Here is an 18739-nt window from a genome sequence, read left to right as displayed (position 1 = left end):
CAGCAATTGGATTAGAAATAATGTGAAGAGCAACCTGATTATCACACTAAAATTTCGCGCGTGATGTAACATTCATACCAACTATTTTCAGCACAGAATCTCACAACTACATTGAGTTATGGTTCTGTATTCTGACTCACACTAGATTTGGATATCACATTTTGCTTCTTACTTTTCCAAGACACTAGATTTTCTCCAACAAATACACAATAACCTATAGTCGACCTTCTATCACTTTTGGATTTCGCCCAGTCAACATCAGAAAAACACTCAAGTGTAGTATGCCCATGATCTCTTAGAGTATACCGAGTTCAGGAGTCTCTTTTAAATAACATAGAATTTATTCTAGAGTGACCCAATGTTTCACTGTAGGTGCAGACATGAACTGGTTTACAATACTTATTGCAAAAGCATATATTGGGAATCATATATCTGCTACATGGTTTAGCTCCAATCTTTCCAGTTTCTGCAAGTCTAGAACATACTTCCTTTGAGACAGAAAAATTTCCCTTTTACTCCTTAAAACTTCGACTCCTAATAAATACTTAAGCTGACCCAAATGTTTGGTATGAAAACTCGCATACAAGTAGTTTTTAAGAGAAGAGATCCTTGTACTATCATTCTCTGTAATGACAATATCATCAACACATACAACAAGAAGAATAATACGAGTATCTGAATTTCTATAGAAGATTGAATGGTAACACTTGCTTTTTTTCAACCCAAATTTTTGAACAACTTCATCGAACTTGCTAAACCATGCACGGAGACTCTGCTTCAAACCACACAAAGATTTCTTCAAATGGCAGACTTCCCATACGCTCTCTGAGCAACAAACCCTGGTGGTTGTTCCATATACATCTCCTCTTGGAGGTCACCATGTAAAAATACATTCTTGATATCTAATTGGTGTAAAGATCAATGCTGAGAAGCAGCTAGGGAGATGAACAAGCGAACTGAGGTCATTTTTACCACAGGAGAAAAAGTGTCAGAATAGTCAACGCCATAGGTTTGGGCATAACCTTTGGCGATAAGACGGGTCTTAAGCCTCGCTATGGAGCCATCTAAATTGACTTTGATGGCAAAAACCCATTTACAACCCACAACCTTCTTTGCCAGAGGGTAAATCAACTAGTTCCCAAATATAATTTTCATCTAGAACCTTGATCTCCTTAAATATTGCATCACGTCATCCAAAATGAGTCAGGGTCTCTTTAACTATCTTAGGCAAATAAATAGAATCTAGAGAGACAATTAAGGAGGTAGAAGAAGGAGATAGGTGATCATAAGACAAAAAGTTAGCAACAGAATAGATAGATTTGCACTGTCATTTACCTTTACTGTTGAATCCCACATCGGTTGTGGAAAGGGGTAATGTGCCCCTTATATGGGCTATAGGCACTCCTCCCCCTTGAGCTAGCTTTTGGGGTGAGTTAGGCCTGGCCCAAATTTAACATTTACGAAGACTAATGGGAAGGTCAAGGTCACTCGGTGGTGGATCTAATGGCGAAAAAGATTTTGGTGCAGGACATGTATCATCATGTACTGGTCTCTGAGAGTAAACTTAAACAACTGGCAGTTTAACAGGAGGCTGAGTATTAGGAGGAATGTTACTATCAGATTGTACAACAGAAGGCATACTCAAAGAGGTCCCACTATTAGATATGATTCTATAGATGAGCCACTCATCATCATCCTCTTGATCAGAAGAGGTTTGTGCAACAGGATAAAAAGGAATTTGCTCGGAAAAACTACATCTCTTGAGACTAGATATTTGTTGAGGTCTGGAGAGTAACACCGGTACCCCTTCTGAAGGTGAGAATATCCCAAAAAAACACACTTCAAAGCTTTAGGATCAAGTTTAGTCATATGAGGTCTGACATCCCGAGCATAGCAAGTACTGCCAAACAGTCGTAGTTCGAGAGGAAATAATATTTTTTTAGGAAAGAGGACATTATAATGAGTATTACCGTTTAGTACTGCGGAGGGCATGCGATTAATGAGAAAGCATGCAATAGAGACAGCATCGGCCCAAAATTGTTTAGGAACTTGCATTTAAAACGACAGAGCTCTAGCAGTCTTAAAGAGATGTCGATTCTTCCTTTCAGCTATGCCATTTTGAGTGGATGTATCAATGCATGACGATTAGTGAAGAATACTGTGTTGAGTCATATAAATCTGGAATGATTCTAATATATATTCTTTAGCATTGTCTCTCCGCAAAATTTGCACAGAAACATTAAGCACAGAAGGTAGACAAATGAGAAAACACTTCCGAACGTTGCTTCATAAAATAAATCCAAGTCGTTCTAGAGTAATCATCCACAATTAGCTTGTTGTGAAATTGGTTCCTCCTGATCTTTTGTAAAATTATCTAGTTGCTGCTGTTGTTGCTGGTTCCATTTTTGTCTGCAATTTTTCTCTATGTGGCCCATTTTCCTGCAAAATCTGCACTGAATAGGGCCTTGTCCTTGTACCAGCAATTTTTTTCCATGTGATTATCTCTTTGACAAATATTACAAGGAGGAAACTTGCCTTTCTTTCCTTTACTCTTAAAATTTCTTTTATTTACAGCTTTGTCATTTCCAGTCTTCTTCCCTTCTTTTACAGGTTGCTTCCCTTTCTGCCTTGCTTGGAAAGCACCTTCAGTTATCCCTTCATCTCTCATGTTAGACCTCTTCTGCAACAGAAAGTAATTTCAAGTCACATTACTCTTCTATTGCAGACATTTTTGCTTCAAATCTAGCAGGCAAGTTGATCAACATCTTCTCTACATCCTTTTGATCACCAAAATCTTCCTCTAACGACCTTATTTTATTTACAGTATCAAGGAGTTTAGAAAAAAACTCATTTACTGTTTGCCCATCCTTCATTCTCAGCATCTCAAACTCTCTTTTGAGTGTCAAGGGTTTACTCGTCTTTTCTCTTTCACTTCCTTCAAACTCAGCTTTTAACTTATCCCAAACCTCCCGTGGAGTCTTACATGCCATTATCCTTAAAAAATCACATCTAATAAGGCTGAATGCAGACACTGTAAGTGCCTTTGGTTTTCTTGCCACACCTTCTTCATATTTCTTCATTTGATCTAATGTTGGATTAGCTCTCAATGCTGGTGGTTCTGTGTCATTTTCTACCACATCCCATAGACTCTGAGCTTTCAAGTATGCCTTCCTCTTGATTGCCCAAATATAATAGTTCTCACCATTGAAAAATGGAGGTCTTGTTGCCATTGCACTGCTGGAACAAAGTGTTTGATCTCTCTCCTTACAAACACTTAAGAGAATTTTTTTTTTTAGCTCACAGATCCCTCGAGACATAAGGCTCTTATACTATTTTTGTTAATTTTGAAAGTTTTTTTTCTGAAACACATTCATTTCAATTTCATTGAAGAAAAAATATATACATAAAAGTATTACAAGACACAATTACATAATCCACCTGCTTCCAAATTAATACATGATAAACTAAATAAAAAGTAAGGTTATGGCACAAGCAGCATGCTTTAGGATGCTTTAGGTTGATAAGTGGTATGTTTAAATTTATACATTTATAACAAGTGCCGCATCTAAACTTGTGTACTTATATCAAATGGCACACTTAATATATTCTATTTTTATTTCTAAATTATATTTTCATATTTAATATTAAACAATATTACTAATTAATATATTATCTTTATTATTACAATTCTTATATAATTTTTAAAATATTTTTTAATTTTTAATAATATATCAATCACAATAAAATATTATAATTAAAAAATCTAAAACTAAAAGCTAACTATATCTTTAAAATAATTAATAAAAAATTAATACATATTTATTTTTCTGACTATAAAATGTGAAAAATAATATTTTTATTATTAATAAATAATAAATTTATATATATATATATATATGAACTCTAAAATATATTGATGAGAGATTGACAACTATCACTACTTTGACAAGTAACACAATTAATTTACATATTTATGATATGTGTAAATATATTTATAATTTTTAATACTTTTTAAATTTTATTTATATATAAAATAATAATTCAGGTATATATAATAAATACAATTTATTATTTTTTTTATTACTATTAATCTATGACCTTTTATTTCCTACTACAATTTGTAATATAAGAAATACAATTTTTGTTATATTTATTATCATAATTATATGACCTTTTGATGTTCTACTGCTCTTTAATATATTATATTATTAATATTACAATAAAAAATTTATTGTATTTTTATTATTAAAAAAATTGTTATATTTTTTTTATTTTTGTAATAAATAAAATGTTAAAAATATATTTATGAAAATTGAGATGTTGGAACAATAAAATAAATCACTTTTACCATATAGCAATAATTCTATAACAAAGACCATATAAAAAGTTTTTACTATCTCACAGTATTATTTATTTATTTGATAATTTTATAAAATCATAACGAAGATAATTTAATTAATTTTTTAAAAATAATATAAATTAATTACAATGATGTGAATAATTATATAGAATAAATATATATAATTGATTAAAGTTATTATAAAAAAATATTAACTGAGATAAAAATATAAATAATTAAAGAATTTATAAAATTAATTATATAAAATATTATCAAACTAAAATTTTATTCAAATTCAAATAACTATAAAAAATTAATAAATATAAATAATTAAAGTATAATAAGAAGTAAAATTGTGATTCTAATACTCTAAATCAAGTGTTACAAATATTAAATAATTAAATTATTAAACTCGAATTATTATAATTTATTATATTAATAATTATAATAATTTTAGTATTTTCATTTTTTACAAATATGTAATCTTCATTATATATTTTATATAAAATCCACTGAAAACCTCACAACTCTCCACTCACTCAATCCTCTTAGCTTAATTGAAATTGGATTCAACACCCTTAGCTAAATTAAAATTGAATAAAGAATTATCTAGGTATTTTAGAGTGAAATAAATTTATATTATAATTGTTGTAAAACCATTCGTACTATTATGAAGCTGTGTTCATCTAATATGATTGATATACTCAATTAAAAAATTGACATATTTAAACGGTACTGTGATAAAAACATATAGTTCTCTTCCACCATTGCCACTGTCATCCACCACCACCATTGGAGTTTAGTAAATTTTATTTTTAATTTGTGTTTAATTACTATTTTGAATTTAAAATTTGAGAGAATATTTTGTTTCTCTTAGTAGACAGAATGAATTTATACGACAAAAATATTATTTTATAAAATAATATCAATAGAAAAATTTATGCGATCAAATGACTAGTTACAAATAATTTTGTAGTTTGTACATAATACATTTTCAGTAAATGAAAGCTTGTACAAGTTTAGGAACCCAAAGCTGCCTTGTCGATCCTTATTTCAAGGATCAAAGGCTGGCACGTCTTGCCAAGGGTGATATATTGCATGATATAATGTTCTATCAATGATACTCCTATAAGGATCCTCCTCTCTCTTCTTCAACAAGTAGTCCATAATGTGTTCAACTTCAGATTTTACCTGCAAGTACAACTCATTTGCATAATCTCTGTCTTTCAGAAGCTCTTCCTTTCCTTTCGTTTCAATGGGCTTTCCGAACAGAAAATAAAATCGGCCAGGAACCTTAGGCAAAAGTCCTGGGATAAACAATTCTTGGTTGGCAACCTCTCCTTCACTCTCATCCCTGTAATCAGATCACACACTTTGTCAATGCAGATACAAAACTACCTAGTATCTTAATCTGATATTTTCATTTGTAGTCAGCAGATCAAATGTCATTGCATAGAGAGTATTCACCTGAGTTTCATATCATTTCGATTTATCTCTCTAAGGAAGTCGTTGACAAAAGGGATTTGCATTAGGTCGTTGTAGTCAAGAACCAACTGCCACAACCAGACAACAAACAGCTTTTAGGTTTTACAATTAGCATGAGAATAACTGCAAACTGAAGTTTAGAAAAAGCAGTGGAAGTTTTTACAAAATTGTCTAAAAAGCATATGAAGGGAAATAGTATATATAATGAGTAATAAGGATGTAAAAGTATCAGAAATGCTTAATCTTCCAGATACTGGGTCCTGTGTGTTTGCATATGTACAAAATATGAAATAAGGAAATAGTAAGTCTTGTTCACTTAAATTTTCTACTGGAGGGGACACATATCCACTTCCATCCATTAATTATTACGCTCCCAGCACATATGATTGCCACAAATTTTTAATTGTGTATAAAATTAAAAACCAAACATGGTCATAAGCAAGACCAAAGTTTTTGGATTGTTTGGATAAAATAAATAAGAAAACCAAAATTTCTCTTGCTTTTTGGGCATAACCATTAAACCTCCGTTTGGTATCCAAAATTTTACAAGAATTCAATTTAATAGATTCTTTTCTAACAATTTTATTGTTTGGGATGAAAGAATTCAATTCTTTTCTACTTGAAAATTTTTCATTTAAAGGAAAATTGAATTCTTGTATGATTTTGTTAGAATTCATTTAAATTTTTTCTTACAAAGGTAAACGTTACTATGTTAATTTCTACCTGGCAATACAAAGCAGACAAAAACACCTGTACCATCAGGAAAAGGGTCCAGTATAATAATGATATAGTGGTAGAAGAGGGGAAAGTAAAACTCACTTCTGCTATATCATCTTCTCCTACAGTCCCAAATGGCACAATTGCGGCCCCAAACCTTGCTGCCATTCTCACAAATTCTTGTCGTTTAGGCCAACATAATTTATGCTCTTCACCCTGAAAATCAAAGAATACTGTGAGGACTTGAAAAATATAAAGCAATAAATAGCTTAGTTATGCAAAGAATCGATAACGTTGAGATGGCAGCTATGGGGATTGTGGAATAGCATACAAGACGTCTTTGCAAGTATGGAGCAGCAAACTACTAATATGGTGCCAATGGCTTGCATAACAACAAGGTGAACATATAAACCAACTTCAATAATTTCCATTTGATGAAACTAGAACAAAAAATATCTTTGACTTCAGCTTTCAACCAAAAACTTCATGAAGTGAACAACAAAGTTGGTATACCTTATAATGCAAAGCCTCGCGTGCACCTCCAGGATAAAGAAGCACATGCGATTTTGTTGAAAGCAATCTGAAAATATTACTAGCTGTAACTGGTACAGCACCCAGTACTTTCTGCAAATCTTGTACAGAAAATTCAGAAGTTAAACATTCCAGCGGATCTGTAAAGATTACTGGATGCGCTAGACCACGCACAACAATTTTCTCTCTCAAGAATTCTTCTACTAGAGGAAAAAGTTCAAATCCCATCAGCATGTGGTAACCAACAAACAAGACAGGACCTTCCTTTGGAACCCCAACAAGGCCTCTCACTATCCGTCCATCATCTAGAGTTGAGAACATAGCGCCAGCAGGAGGAGCACGGAATAATCTGAAAAGTATGTGATTTTCTTATTAGCTTGAGCCTGGAATACAAATTCATGTAGTGAGATGCAACTTCAATAAGCTGGTAAGTGTCAGCAGCCAAATCCCAACTCAGAGAACTAAGCTGGTTTTACACCAAGGTGCTCTGGATTCAACATCAACCACTAATTAACCAACAAAGTCTAATCATTGATATGCATGCTAGCAATTTTAAGAGTTTTTAGTTTTAAGACAAGCAAATAAAGACTGAAAGGCAAATAGAATAAACAGTTGACAGATAAAAACCAAAATTTAACTTTCTTTTATTTTAACCATCTAACCTAAGTGTGAACAATAAGAAAATAAAAAGTTCAGGCTTGAGGATCAAATCCCCTTTGTCTCATTGTAAGTAAAAATGTGACATAACCACAGATTTCAGTTAGCTAGATCAAGCAACCTAAAATGCCCATTAAGTTGGATGAGACTACATATAAGAAATCTGCTGAATTACCCATGTACTTCATCAAAGGCATATTTGAATTCTGACATGCTAGGGGGTACAAAGTCTGAGACAAAATCGAACCTCCTTGAACACCGATATTTGCATGTACCTTTAACAATAGTGAGCAGACTAATTCCAACCTCCTGTGTCATAAATAGAAGGTTATAATTAAGGGATTGGAGAGAAGATAAAAACCAGCCAGTTAAGTTTTTCCTCATACTGTGAAACAATGAAATAAGGGAAGCTTGTAATATCGTACAAGTTATGGGCACAATCTAATTCAACTGGCTTTACATATCACCTAGAAACAAGAAAAATTTAGGAGCACCGCACTTGTCATAAGCATAAATTTTGTCACGGTAATTCCTTAGAACTTTGGAATATTCTCATTAGTTACAAATGACAAAGTACAAAATATCCATACTCTAGTCCATGTTTCACAGTCTCAGAATTCGATCATAACAAAAATGACCAAAAAATGGTAGTTATATGATATCCATCAACATGCTTCTATTAAGAAAAAATTCAATGCCTCAATTTCTGAAAGATTACAAATATTTATAGGAAGTATTTCAAAGTTGAGACCTTGATCTTTTAGCTTGTTTCAATACTACTTGCTTTTAGACGCATCAGACAGTAGTTTCCATACTTCAAATTTGGGGGCTTATGGTAAAATTACATTGAGACTGTTATGGAAAATTATTCCTATTTAATATAGGATTTGTATTTCAAAATAGAAAGGATAATAATATTTATATATTCCTATAATAATAGAATTTGATATATTCCTATTACAGCTTGAGAATCCCTTAATTTAGGGTATCATACAATAGGTGACTTGGATCCTTTATCATAAATAGGGAAGTCTTTATATTATGAGAAAATAATCCAATTCAATAAAGATGTAACCCTTTGAGACTTTGTGTTTGTGGATATAGGCTGTCATAGCTGAACCGTAAATCTTCTTTTGTTATTTTTTTTCTCTTCTATTATTCTAATTTTAACATGGTATCAGAACTTCAATTCTTTTGAGATTTGGGTACTATTCATTTGTACTGTTCATCAACAATATTCACGGTATTGCTCATCATTACTGTTCATGGGCACTATTCACACCTATGTTTGTGTTCGATTAGTGTGGTTTGTTCAATCCTATGAGTTGTTTTGTGTTGATATTTTCTCACTAGTATTGCCTTTGGAGAGAGATTTTGCTATAAGGTCCCACCTTAACTGTGTAAACCCATCGACAACCGACAGTAGATTTGCCGAGCGGTAAGGATACCAGTTCCCAAGTTCCATTGTTATGAAGAGCAGTTATTTCCTCAACCATAGCATTACACCAACGAGGATGATCTAATGTTTCTCTAACTGTCTTGGGTATAGAGATAGCAGACACAACAAAAAATAAAAGTATAATAGGAAGGAGGCAAACGATGGTAACTTATAAATTATAAATGGGATGAGGATTTCGAGAAGAGCGAATACCTTTTCGAAGAGCAAGAGGAGTAGCTATTACTGCTGAAAGTATAACCGAAATAGGTGATGATGGAACGGGAGGTGAGTCATTAGAAGTACCTGCATTAGGAAGAGAAATGTCATTATTATTAGCAGATGGGTGAGGCCGATGTGTGTAGACCTGAAGAGGTGGGATAGAGGTGGAAGATGGACACACTTGAGGCAAAGGAGAGATAAGGCTCGGAGTTATAGACAAAGCTCTAGGAACAAGAGTTTTATGTGCTGGACTCGAAGAAAAGTAAGGAGAGGTTTCAAAAAAAGTGACATCTGCAGACAAAAAATATTTGTTAGTAGTAGAGTCATAGCATTTGTAACCTTTTTGAAGCCGTGAATAGCCGAGAAAGACACATTTAACCGATTTGGACTGGACTTTGTCTTTGCCAGGAGTTTGATTATGAACAAAGTATATACATTCAAAAACACGAAGAGACAACTGGGTGGAATGCTGGTTAGAAAATAGAACATAATGAGGACTTTGATGTTGCAAAACAGAGGAAGACATTTTGTTAATCAAGTAACAGGCAGTAAGGACATCTTCCCCCAAAAAACACAACGGAACATTGTGATGTAGGAGTAAGGTGCTGGTTGTTTCAATCAAATGCCGATTTTTTCGCTCGGCAACCCCATTTTGTTGTGGGGTATGAGAACAAGAAGTTTGGTAAATAATACCCTGAGTAGATAATAAATGAGTGAAAGAGGAAGACAAATATTCTCTTGCATTGTCACTTCACAATACCTTAATGTGAACACCAAATTGATTATGAATTTCAGCATAAAATTTTTAAAAAATAAAGATTAACTCAGAACAATTCTTCATCAGAAAAAGCCAAGTGCAACAAGAATAGTCATCAATAGAGGTAACAAAATATTGAAATCCCAGAGTTGTACTAACATGACTTGGACCTTAAATATCTAAATGAACAATGTCAAACATAAAAGAGGCCCTATTATTGACCCGCTTGAGAAAAGAAGCGCAAGTTTGCTTCCCAAGTTGACAAGACTCACATTCTAAAGAAGGCAAGGAAGAGAGACTAGGAACCAGTTTTTGTAACTTGTTCAGACTTGGGTGTCCCTACGACTATGAATGAGTTCAGCGGAGGTGGTAGTGATCAAGCATAATTTAGCCACATTTTTATCATAATTATTATTGTTTATTTACACATTTTTTAGTTTAATTTATGGTTTTTATCTTATTTTTACAGAAAAGGAAGAAATTGGAAAATTGGAGAAAAAGTGCAGAAAATTGACAGAAAAGTGATTGGGTCAGTGATTTGCCCAAATCACTGCCCAGATCAAGCTGAAGCAGAAACCTGGAGGCAACAGGCAGAAGTGATATGGGCAAGTGATTTGCCCAAAACACTCAAATCACCGGGCAAATCACTTTGACAGCAGAAAATGACAGCAGAGCGGGAAATTGGGCAGAAAACAGAAATCCGAATTTTCAGAAGTCCAAATCCAACCTAATCACTGCCAACATAAAACCAAGAGCCACGAAAGAGTTTCTCATCCAAGGAATTCCAATTGCAATTAAATTCAACATCAAAAGAGGAGTCAAACACCAAATCTAAAAGGGATCTCAAAACCCTAGATAGATAGAATTCTTCAGCTATAAAAGGAGAGCCTCCAAAACCAGCAAGGCATCTTCTGATCATCTCTCAGCTTCAGAGACTCTCCAGAAACGCAGCAATCTCTTCTTTCTTTTTTTTCTTTTGTGATTTTGTCCACCATGAGTGGCTAAACACTTTCCTTTCTAGTTGAAGTTGGAAAATTCGGATTTGTGATGAATTGGGAGATTTAAATCTCCATTGTTAAACTTCTATTTATTTTCAATATTTATGCAATTTGATCTTTCTATAATTGTTGCTTTGCTTTTAGAATCAATTTAGGCCTATTGCTTTTAATTGCTTGAGTAACAATTGTTTGAATAATTTAAGTCCGTAATTGCTTATATTATTTGAACACAAATTTAATCAAGTTGCATGATCTAAACTTGACCACGCGGTTGGCAATGTTAGAATTAGGTTTCTCTAAGTCTTAATATAGTTAACAGTTGTTCGATGCCAAAGGCCCCAAGGACGTTCCTTGGCAACTTGTTAACTAGTGTTTGATTAGCGAACGTTTCCTAATCAAACTAGAACTAAGGAGGAATTTGGATTGTGAGAAGCGTCTTCCACATCCTAAACTAATTTATTGAGATAAATAGGAGTATTAAAGAATCAATGATCAATTCTAAACAATCTGAAATAGATCCATACTTCAACTAGAAGCTTTTCTCTTATTAATTTACTCATCTTTAAATTATTGCTTTCTTTTGTTATTTAGTGTTAATCCATCAACTCAAAACCCCCCTCTTTTAATTACTTGTTATTTACTTGACCTAGTCATTATTAGAAAAATCATTGGTGTCAATTCCCTGTGGTTCGACCCTATTGCCACTATCTACAAGTTTATTGTTGATTGTTTAATAGGTTTATTTTTGACGGTTTCGACAACCGCTTATCAGGTAGACACAAAAGCACTTGGAGGGTTAGACATGGAAAAATAGTATAATCCGTCTGACTCATATCCTGCTCTGATCATCTTTCCAGTACTTCGGTCCTGCACAATCACAGATTCAGCAGTAAAGATGACTGAATAGTGAAGATCTTTAGTCAATTTGCTAACACAGATTGTATGGACATTCAGAGATAAATAAAACATTAGTCAAGGGGATAGAAGGAAGGAGATATAAATTACCTATCCCTTTAACTTGAGTTTGTGAACCATTAGCTAATGTGACTTTAGATGGTGTATAAGGTGAAACAAGAGTAGAGAAAAGATTGGAATTAACAGAAATATAATCAGAAGTACCAGAGTATCCATAAACCAATGGGTAAAGACTTAGTTAGATAAGCAAAAGAGTTACTAGAATGAGCAATGTTTGGAGAAGAATGTTGCTGAGTAGCTCGGAAATGTAGATATTCTCTGTACTCTGCTTCATTTAGAGTGACTGAATTCGGTTTGGAACGTGAGTCTACTCTATTTGATTGGACCATGTGAACTGTATTTAGAGTTATCTGCTTCTGAGACATGTTGAGAGAGAGAGTTTGAAGAAAGGAACTTGCTTCAGGACGTGACCAACAGTCCCGAAGGTAATGAACGGGCGTGTGAAGACGGACTAGGCAGGTGACCGGACCCACTGGGCTAGAGTTGCCGGCGTGAAACGGTCGCCGGAGGATGGTTCACGTGCCGGCCCGTGTACTGGAGGCAGATTGTTTCGAGCGGCACGTGGAGGCGTGTGGGACCAATTCTGGCAGCGGTGCTTCACCAGGAGGCCGATTGAAAGCTGAAGACGGAGGATGGCTAGGTGGTAAGACCAACTGATTTCCAAAAAGTCTCCAAAGCAAGGTGGCAAATCTGCCACTCACAGGTGAACTAAGTTTCTTGGCTCTGATATCATGAAACCGATGATGAAAAGAAAGAAAAAGAAAGCAGAAGCTTTGAGAGAAAATACTTAATTATTCCCCTCGAGTCAATTGAGGTATATGTAATACTTACAAGAGTACATACTAGGTAAGAAAATAAATTAATTTCCTAATTATAGCATAATCATATTCCAATCATATCACATAATCATATCCCTAATTATCACTACAAATCTAGGCTATTTACAGAAAGAATCTCAACAAAGAGAAACATTGAATACATGACAGATGGTTGACATCATGGTTTTAAATAACGGCCGTTACGTTATGTAACGACCGTTATTTAACGGGTTTTGGGGGGGGCCGTTACCCGTCATCCCGTTATATAACGGCCCCTCCTGATTTGCATGCGTAACGGCCGTTACGTAACGGTAACAGTAACGGCCGTTACCGACCGTTACATAACGGTAACAGCCGTTACCAATAATTAAAATTCTTTTATATCTTTTATTTTTTGCTCCCTATTCTCATTTTCATTAGTTTCTACACTTTTCAGCAGCTTCAAAGATTATATTTTTTAAGTTTTCTCTTCCCTTTCTCTTTCAAATTTCAATATTCCTTGCGTATTTCTCATATAAACTTAGATCCATTATAAACTACTCTATTTCCAAGCTTATTTCTTCTAAAAAGTTAATTAAATTTTATCTATTTTAGTTTTTAATTGTTGTTTTTTTTCCTTTTTTTTTTTGTAAGTTTTTGTGGATTAAAGTGTTAGTTTTGAGTTAAAATTATACTTTGAGCTATTAGTTTACTCGATCTATAAAGATTATGTTGATTTTTCTTATTTTAAACTATATGATGTTTAACTTAAGTTAAATAATCTATATTTTATATATTTATGTTTATTATACATTTGTATACATTGTTCTAAATTAAATCTAATCAATATCATTTCATTTATGAACTTTGCAAATTTTTTTAAAAAGTTTGCGTAGCGCCAGGCCGTTACCGTAACGTTACGGCCGTTATAGGTCTGTTTCCGTTACCCGCGACCGTGACCGCGAACGTGACTCGGACCGCAATTTAAAACCATGGTTGACATAGAACTGACTTTAATTGGTTGAAATGGTGGTTCATTTATTCAAGGGGTATTGGATTAAAATTCCAAACCTTTTCGCGTATCGAATTTTGAAAATATTTTGCAATTTTATCCAAATTTGAATTCGAGATGGGTGAGTTTGTGTGCATATTTTGTGCTTTTTTCTAATGCTTTCTAATGGGACCCACAAAACGCTAGGGAGAGACGCTGGGCTGTGACTGAACCCAACAATTCCTTCAGGTTGGCAGGTGGAGATGATAGAGCAACACACCAGAAAATCGGTGACGATTTTATTCAGGAAACCAAGAGATTCTAATAGTAAACGTCTTGCTATGGAGCCTAACCGTACTGACGGAGGACAAGTCTTGAGTATAATTTTGGCTGCTGGGTTCACAATCTTAGCATTGAGACTGCACATTGGATCCAAAAATCCAAGCACATTTGGGTTTTTTGCAGCTAAAAATCTTAGAAAAAGATGATAACTTTGGAATAAACTTGGAAATTTTTGTTTTATTGATGTTTGGGAAGTTACATCCGAAACAAAGATAGCGAGAGGTACAGGGTAACCACACAAGACTACTTCCAGTGTCAAAATCGAAGTTGACAGTCTGCGGAGGAGTACCGAAGCTCAAAGACATTGAATACCTACCATAGTTTTAAGAGAAGAGAGGTGTTTTAATGAAAGAGGAGTTGGAATCGGGAAACTTGAGTTGGTGGGCTCTGGAGAGAGATAGAGAAGAAAGATGATTGAGGATTTTCCATAGATCTGAAGAAGGGTATTGTTTGGTAGAGGGAGAGAGAGGAATGGTGACAGTGGTTGGAGATGTTAAAGGGAAAACAAAGAATAGAAAGAGAAGAGAAACGAGGCAAGAAGAAGAAGAAGAAGAGGAAGGTTCAGCCACCCTAGTTGCTAGCTATGATACCATGGTAATCCTACATGTCTTATGAGTCCCATAAAAAAGTATTTAAAAAAAAACACGAAGCATGCCATGTCACCCAATGACACATGATCACTCGTCTCGAATTCAAATTTGAATAAAATTGCAAAACGCTTTCAAAATTCAGGTTATTATGTCAAGAAAAAAAGGTTTGGATTAAAATGCAAAAACACGAAGAGGTTTGGATTTTTAGTGCCAATACTCCTTTATTCAATAGTTGTTGATTAAACTTTAATAGGCAATGCAAAATTTCTATACTGACCAGAAGTTCTATTGAGTTGAAATAGTTAAAACGGACATAGAAACATCAATGCAGTATCTAAGACACTCATCTCTCATACAGCTACTTAATTTAGATACATACACAAACATGCTTGTTGTCACATACCAGTAAAATTGTATGCCCATGGTCTTTGAAGAGACGAACTTTGCAATTTTGCAGTGAACTTTTAAGACGCTTAGCTTCATCAGCACTGGGAAGCATATAATCCTTGCCACTATAATAAATACACCAACACCAGAATTTAAAACTACATAAATATTTATTAATTCTAAGGTGATTTTGCAAACAGTACCAACGAGAAAATCAAGCACAAGAAGAAAAAGTGCATCATTTTCCTAAGGTATACATTTGTGATCCTTAATTAAGTAATCACACGCTTCATTGTGATATGCTGAAGCAAAAATACTAACATAGATGAGAACATATTTTTTTCCAATCTTGCTTCTTAATCTCAGAAAGCATACAGCTTCTATAACCTAAAACTAGAATAGGAAACAAATGAAATGATGTCCTATCTTTTGTTTTAGTAACCAAATGCACACGTGCTAATATTTGGAGGCAATAAATAGATTTGAAGAAGCTTTAGGACTCATTAACATAAAGGAAAGAGGGTATGCATAGTTGCTTTGGCTCATTACTTCACTTTAGTACTGACATTGGATAAAATTAATCAACGTATGAGTGGTAAATTAGATGGAAAATCTTCAAAAACTTTGGAAAATGATTTTAACCTCTGGCTGTGTTTACATATGCAAATACAATGCTCAAAATTGAGTCTAAGAAACATAGCTTTTTGTTGTATTTTCAAGTTGTCAGGTGTACATTTCAACAACACCTGCTAGATCAAGCCAGATTCTATTTATCTGGAGTAATCCTACATTTGTCATGGTGAATTTATCAAGTTGTTGGTAGCAGGACTCTAGAGCTAACAGGTCATTTATGGCTTAAAACTTTACTATCCATTACATTAACTTTTGCAACAGAAATCATATACATGTAACACAGTCATTAGTGATGCAACATGATCATTGATTGAATCATGCCATAGTAAGAACAAGATGCCAATTTCCATACACCATTTTAAGAAACACTTGAAACACAAGCAAAAGAGAAGCAATTTAATCTGAGAGAATCAAGGAAGAACAACATAAGGTCAAGGGAGTAAAGACCTCGCAAGCACTAGAACTTCAGCTTTTATGGCATGAAGGCAGGAATTGGCATAAGCAGCAGCGGAGTTAAGCAGTTTCAACTTCCAAAGAAGAGTTTCTGTTGGAATGATATCAGCCAGACCCTGAAATCGAACATAATAATATCTGTCAGTAGCCCTAGAATATAATATTTAAACTGGTCAAAAGTATCTTAATAACCTGAACGCACATTAATCAAGTTATTTCAGATCAGACAAAAAACAGGCCTTGGTCTGTGGACAACAAAACCCGAAAATCCCCAACCCTATTTATGTAGTGTTATAGGAAGTAAATATGTTGATATAGGAAATAAATATGGATAGATTTAATAGTTGCTTAATCTTAGAAATTATATGATCATACACTTGATAAAAGGATTTTCTTTCCTTTCTAGATAGGTTTTTTATATATAAATATGTTGTAATCTCTATTGTAATAGACATAAGAAATATTACTTTCCTATATGGTATCAGAGCCTTGGACAAAAGATTTAAATTTTTTTTCTCTTTTCTATTTGGAGACTTAGGATTCCATTTGTCCAGTTCTTTTAGTCACCCCCATTGGGTAATATTTGTCTCTCACCGCCCACCCAGGAATGACGCTGGAGAGCCGGCGACGCTACCCTGAAGAGCCGACAACTGTCCAACTGGCAAGTGGCCTTCACGCACCACATCTCGTTTTAGACGCCGTCCCACTTGCCAGCGCGTGGAGACGTGTCACTTGCCCGACTATGCTCCGATCACCATTGTCAATGTCGCCCTGAGGTCCTCTTTTCAATTTTGTGGTCAGTTTGCCGTTTGGGTGTTTTGTGGAGATGTTTTTGGGTTGGATTGTATTTTCGGTGCTGTTCACGTCACTCTTGGTACTCTTTACTTTGGTACTGTTCACATCTTTTTTTTTCTGTGTTTTCTGTTGCCATTGATTTGGGTGGGTTGTTTCTATGGCTGAAATTCTGTGATGACTAAAATCATGGAACAAATTAAATAGATCTAATTTTCTGGATTGGAGTAAGACTATCCGTATTTATTTATGAAATATCATAATGGACAATCACCTTACTAAGGATCCTCCAACTGATGACACTTTGGACAAGGGATGATACTCGATTATTTTTGCAGATCCGAAATTCCATTCATAATGAGGTAATCGGTCTTATTAATCACTGTGAATTTGTTAAAGAATTAATAGATTATTTAGAGTTTTCATACTCAGACAAAGGGAATATTTCTCGCATTTACGAGAGGTGCAAGGCGTTTTATCGGGTTGAAAAACAGAATAGAACTCTGACCTCATGTTTTATGAATTTTAAGAGTTTATGAGGAATTTAATGTCTTGATGCCTTTTAGCACATATGTGAAACCTCAATAAGCTCAACAAGAGCAAATGGCTGTTATGAGCTTCTTTATAGGTCTCCCTCAAGAGTTTGAGACAGCTAAATCTCATATTCTTTCTGACTCTGAAATATCATTGTTACATGATGTTTTCACTAGAGTGTTGCTTACAAAATCTTCCTCTCTAGTTTCTTCACACACCACTAGTGCCCTTGTTAGCCGCAATGACAGTAAGAGACAAAATAACAAAGGTGGAAACAGGGGAGATTTTAATGGTAGTAGAGGATTTCAGTATCTTGGGAAAGCAGTTCCTACTTCTGACTCTGGTGGAATCATTTGTTATTACTACCGTGAACCTGGACACACTAAGAAAACATGCCTGAAACTTCAAAATAAGAATCAGCGCTCACAAATAGCGCACATGGAAGTTGAGGCTTCTCCTGATAAGGGAATTTTGATATCTGCAGACGAGTATGCATAATTCACTCAATACCAGATATCTCTGAAATTCTCTAATTCTCCTATCACTGCAATTGCAGAGTCAGGTAACTCTACTGCATGCCTTGTGTCTTCATCCTCAAAATGGGTTATTGATTCTAGTGCTACCGATCATATGTCAGGTAATTCTATCCTTTTGTCCGATCTTAAGTCATCTTCTTATATTACTCTTGCTGATAGCTCTAAATCTTCTATCATGAATTCTGGACATATCAACTTACCACCTTTTCTTTTTGTATCCTCTGTGTTATGCCTCCCTAAATTCTCATTTAATTTGCTTTCTGTTAGTAAACTCACTCATGCACTAAATTGTTGTATCTCATTCTTTCCTGATCATTGTGTATTTCAGGATTTTTCGATGAAGCAGATTATTGATAGAGGACATGAGTCAGAGAGTCTTTACATTCATCAGAAACTACCTAGATCTCTTGCATGTTCCACGAGTTTAACTCCTTTTGATATTTATTGTCGGTTGGGGCATCCTTCTCTCTGCTTTAAAGAAGTTATATTCACAATTTCTCTCTTTATCTGTTTTAGATTGTGACTCGTAACAATTTGCCAAACATCATCATTTACCTACAGTGTATCG

General features: G+C 34.3%; 1 protein-coding gene across 4 annotated transcripts in view; it reads right to left on the bottom strand.

Annotated features, from left to right (window-relative positions):
- Positions 1-5229: 5229 nt before the first annotated feature.
- LOC122721196 (acyltransferase-like protein At1g54570, chloroplastic) overlaps positions 5230-18739 on the bottom strand; it is a 32493-nt gene continuing 18983 nt past the window's right edge. For 3 of the 4 annotated variants that reach the window (XM_021766567.2, XM_043959679.1, XM_021766564.2), the window contains 7 exons: positions 16304-16425; positions 15240-15348; positions 7905-8038; positions 7055-7421; positions 6644-6757; positions 5807-5892; positions 5230-5693 (listed from right to left, as the gene is read on the bottom strand). In XM_021766567.2, the coding sequence (XP_021622259.1) occupies positions 5393-5693; positions 5807-5892; positions 6644-6757; positions 7055-7421; positions 7905-8038; positions 15240-15348; positions 16304-16425 (1233 nt within the window). In that variant the 3' untranslated portion in view covers positions 5230-5392. The remainder of the gene's footprint in view (positions 5694-5806; positions 5893-6643; positions 6758-7054; positions 7422-7904; positions 8039-15239; positions 15349-16303; positions 16426-18739) is intronic. The other variant, XM_043959678.1, reaches the window with a different exon arrangement.

This window comes from Manihot esculenta, chromosome 9 (assembly GCF_001659605.2).
Source record: "Manihot esculenta cultivar AM560-2 chromosome 9, M.esculenta_v8, whole genome shotgun sequence".
NCBI classification, from domain to species: domain Eukaryota; kingdom Viridiplantae; phylum Streptophyta; class Magnoliopsida; order Malpighiales; family Euphorbiaceae; genus Manihot; species Manihot esculenta.
This window is presented reverse-complemented; position numbering and strand designations above follow the sequence as displayed.